Source organism: Trachurus japonicus, unplaced genomic scaffold (genome assembly GCF_045865225.1).
Source record: "Trachurus japonicus isolate A0001 unplaced genomic scaffold, Traja_1.0 AP029951.1".
Lineage (NCBI taxonomy): Eukaryota > Metazoa > Chordata > Actinopteri > Carangiformes > Carangidae > Trachurus > Trachurus japonicus.
The window spans coordinates 4,708-9,407 of record NW_028220084.1 but is presented as its reverse complement, the minus strand read 5'-3'; the positions used below and the strand labels follow the sequence as shown (position 1 = coordinate 9,407).

The 4,700-nt window shown below is 42.5% G+C and overlaps 1 protein-coding gene across 1 annotated transcript; it reads right to left on the bottom strand.

Annotated features, from left to right (window-relative positions):
• Nucleotides 1-1,982: 1,982 nt before the first annotated feature.
• LOC146960831 (protein bicaudal D homolog 1-like) lies at nt 1,983-3,926 on the bottom strand (the record flags this gene model as incomplete). The annotated part of the gene is made up of 2 exons (XM_085772020.1): nt 3,685-3,926; nt 1,983-2,135 (listed from the first exon to the last, which is right to left on the bottom strand). Coding segments are annotated over exons 1-2 (393 nt in total), but the record flags the coding sequence as incomplete, so codon positions are not given.
• Between the last annotated feature and the right edge of the window lie 774 nt (nt 3,927-4,700).

The window sequence follows — 4,700 nt, the reverse complement described above, 5'->3', positions numbered from 1 at the left end:
TCAGGGTTTCCGCTACATGTAATTGATCGTGGCGCACCGCCACGGCAAAATAAAAGCCGCCACACCTTCAGAATGATGATGTTTATTTAATAATTTTTTTTATTTTAATGTTAAAACAATGTAAAGCAGGGTTTTCCACTAGGGATTGCACAGACTAGTCTACTACTACTGTGCAACCCCTGCTCCACGATGACGTTTTGAGCTTGACGTCGACTAGTCGCTGATCATGTAACAGTAGGCTACAAGAGTAGCGGCTTGAAACAACAGCTGAGTGCGCTGAATGAAAAAAATACGAGCGCCGTCAAGCTGGATAGAATGAGATCGTACCAGACAGGAAGTCGGGCACAGAAAAGGCGAGAGAATCCGGTCAATTTTCAAAATAAAATAATTAATTATGATTAAGTTTGCTTGTCCGTCTATAAATATTTGTCAGTTGCGTCTGCACACAAGACACACATCCATAGGCTACATACAGCGCTAGAGACAGACCTGTGTGTGTCTGTGGAAAACTGAGTAGCCTACAGACGGGTCGATGTTTGACCGGCGGAGAGAGAAGCTGATGCCATCAGCTCCGCTTCCGCTGGCAGTGTGTCCGGGCTGCCGGCAATTTAAAAAAAATAAAAAACTCCGCTCATATCGACAGCTTTACGTCGCGCACAACAACAGCAGCAACCAACCAGGAAAAACAAAAACTGTGAGTGAAACTGTGACTGAGCAGGACTGTGATGGTGACGAGGCCTGTGTGTCGTTTTCCTCCCTAATTGTTTAATGGACAGTAGCTACAGTATTATCTTTTGCACCTGTATAGGAGTGTAGCTATGTTACAAAAAACAAACTGATTTACAGCTTGTTGTTTATAAAGCTGCTGTACTGTGGACTAATTTCTGTGCATTTCTGCCCCCCCCCGTCGATCAGACCACCCTCGCCGCCACTCTTTAAAAAAATCCTGGAGGAAACACTGACATTATTAAGATGTTTACAGTTAATGAACTGTCCTTTTACAAAACGTTATGAACAAACTGAAATTTATTATAGTATTATGCCTCTTCTGTCTTCTATGTCATCTTCACACACATCCTGCAGGCCGGTTTTGGCCCCCAGGTTTGACACCCCTGATCTAAAAACAATACTACTATTGGTGCGTTCCAAGTGGACGCTGAGGTCCAATCTCCAACTCGGAGAGTCAGACAAATCCCACCAGCCCCAGGTTATAAAACTTCATGATGGCTGCTACTCCTCTAAACAGTAGCCAACACACTATTACTCTTATACCGTATATTTTATTTCTCTCGTAATTGTCTCACATTAAACTCAGCCATGAGCAAAGCATTGCTCACTTCTTATTGGGACATTTTCCTACACTGTTGTGTTGTGTATGTGTGAAAACAGCCTGGAGGCATCCACACAGGGTTTTATTCCAACCAAACAGCAGCACACCAGACTTGACTCATCTGATCAACCGATCTCAGTCTTCAGACAGTTGACTGGTCAAACTATGTACTCCGATTGGTTGGAACAAAAACCTGCAGCCACACAGCCGTTGTGGTAGTGTTGGGAAAAGTAATGAAAGTAATGAATCATTAGAATCCGAAAAAATCCATTCACTAAATCGTTCAGTGCTTGGCGGGATTGCACGGCGCATAGTCTGGCTCCTTGAACTGATACACAGCCAAACCATTCATGATTTAGTTCATGACTCAACCCTGAGGCTCACATTGATGCGTTTTCGTGCACAGACGTTCGCGAGCAACACGACGTAGTGCGTTTCATACTACACAGACGTGTCGTTATATCGTTCACGAATGGAACAACACTACTTTTTCCGACTTCTGTGTTTGTTTTTCAACCTAAAAGGAGTCAAATCAGAGTCACTCTGAGCTCCAACTTCCAAGTTCCAATATAAATGTAACTTTTAACATAATTTCCTCCCAGTTCTAGCTTGGTAATAAAGTGAGGAGAGTGTTCAGTCTCATCCGTCTTACCTGGTTCTGTCTCAACACGGACACCTGCTTCTGTAGAGAGATGTTCTCCTCCTCCAGCTCGCTGTAGTCCTGCAGCAGACGAGCCTCTCGCACCTTGTACTCTCTGATGTCATCACGTAGCTGACAGCGCTGCAGCTCCGCCAGCTCTGTGCTCTGCACACAGGAAGAGAGAGGAGAGAGACAAGTAATGGCATGTTGTGGCAGAATGCAGTAGCATGAATGAAAATTGACGTTCACCATCTCCAGTGAAGTGAAACATCACCCAGACAGCTCAAACAACAACCTTGCAATTGTCAGGTCACAGTGTGAAATGAAGATCAGCGAGTCAGCATGTTTGGCATACCACAGGGGAAGCATCTTGGCAGGGAGTGTGATGACGGAAGGAGGACACGGTCCACTTACCAGTGCATGCTGCAGAGAGAGGACATCTTTTGTGTCACTCACTGTGGACCATGACATCATCTTTCCTGCTGGGCTCAGGGCAAACTTACAAACTGACCCTCCCCCACTAACAAGCACCAACTCTATCAACTTCCCCAGACAACCACTGGTGAAGTCACACTGTACACCACAACCTCTGTTTGCTTCACACTACTTCACTTAATACCATTTCTATTATAACTGACAATGAATCATTTTTGTTTTTAAAGGGATAGTTCAACATTTTTAGCAAATTCGCCTATTGCCATAATCCCTATAGTTTTAGGAGTAGGTTCATTACCTTTGATTGTCGGTGCAAGCTGATTTTAGATCAGTGGGGCAGAGACGTGAGCTCTGCACGGCACACACGGTATTTCCGGTTTTCCTTCATCAAACTCATCAAATACACAATCGAACAAACTCCAAAACACTCTCGTGGACAAGTTGTGACCTGCACATTCACCACGCTATGAGATAATAATGGAATGTGACAAAACTTTCCATTGCTGTTGTTTTTGAGGTAAATACGTAGTCAAACAGACACGGACGGCTGCTCAGCAGAGTGACTTCAAAAACACAAGTAGTTTAGAGTATTTGCTTCATGTGTCGTATTGTTACATTATACGTTATTATTTATAGTGTGGTAAATGTGCAGGTCACAATTTGTCCATGAGAGTTGTTATTGTTAGATTGTGTATTTATTTTGAGGAGAGAAACGTGGAAATGCCGTGCGCCTCCGTTGCATTAGCTGAGCAGCTCATGTCTCTGCCCCGCCGATCTAAAAACATCTTGCACTGACAATGAAAGGTAATGAACCTTCTCCTAAGACGACAGAAATTATGGCAACAGGCGAATTTGCCAAAATGTTGAATTATCCCTTTAAAGGCAACAGATTAATATTACAGAATTGAAACATATGAAAACCACTGACACTTGGTTATCTGTTGACCAGAAGTTAAGAGAAGAGGTTAGTAATAATAAATATGTATGTTTACACTACAAACATCATAAAGGTCACTGTACACATAGTACATAAAAACCAAGTGTCAGTAAACTCCAGTTTTCATTGACTGGATTAATTAAAAGTAGGTTGGTAAATAAGAATTAGTAGAAATGTCAGCTTTTGGTTTAAAACTGAAACTTTTAAAAAATCTGTTGAAACTTGTGAAAACGTGTTTTCACTTGGTCGACACTGAGTGTTGATTGGTGGGCAAAAATCAAAGCTTTAGCAACAAGACAATCAAGAGTGAAGGGAAAAAAATCAATGAAATAGAAATATTACCTCTTTCATCTCCAGGGCGATGGCCGACAGGCGATCGTTTTCAGCCTGCGCACTGGTGAGGGAGGCTTTGGCCTGTCGGAGCTCAGACTGTAGGTCCAGGACTTTTTGCTGGTACACAGCCTCTTTACTGGCAGACTCCAGGATAAGTGACTCTTCCCTGCTCTCCCCATCGGCTGCCACCTTCCTGTGGGTCGAGTACGCTTGTCCAAAGGCCTGGAGACAGACAGAGAGGACAGACATCAGAACAATCTCTCCATGGATCAGGGAATATAAACACAGGGTGTGTATTGGCAAAAATATGGTGGGGAAACGATTCAATTTACTGCGATATATTGCGATACTATAACAAAGTTGATACATTGATTGATAATGTGATTTTTTTTCCTTTTTTGAAACTAACTTGGCACAGATACTCTCTGAGATCTCATTGTTCCGTTGGAGGGGAGGAGTCGATGGCTGAATGACTGCTACCAACCAGCAGCCACAGTTTTAAATGCAACACAAAAATGAACCACCACGTGAATGGATGCATGTAAATTGTTAATAAGTCGATACGGTATTGCGAGATTTCAGTATATCAATATTTTCTTACACCTAAAACACACCTGATTGAAAATGTATGACCAGAAAACCAGTGACCACAGGGAAGCTTATTTAAAGACTTCATATCAGTCACTGGTTTATACTGACGGCTTGGTTGCAGAGGATCTTGTCTCAAGACTCATGAGTGCTGTGTCACCCTGCTGCTACATTTCTCTTCATGGTGTTCATATTACACAGCACAGCATGGAAGGAGACCATAGCAAACACTAATTGCATTTGGACAGCATGAATTCAAATTAGTCTTACTCAGGCTCAACTCAAAGCTGCCTTTAGGGAGCAAAAACCTGTTCTTTTCAGACTCAGTTGACAAAACCATTTAAAACAAACAAAAAAATGAATACAAAGTTTTCAACAGAAATTGTGCAGACATTTAGACTTGTTCAGCTGCTGACTGCCCTTTTAAACACAAATTT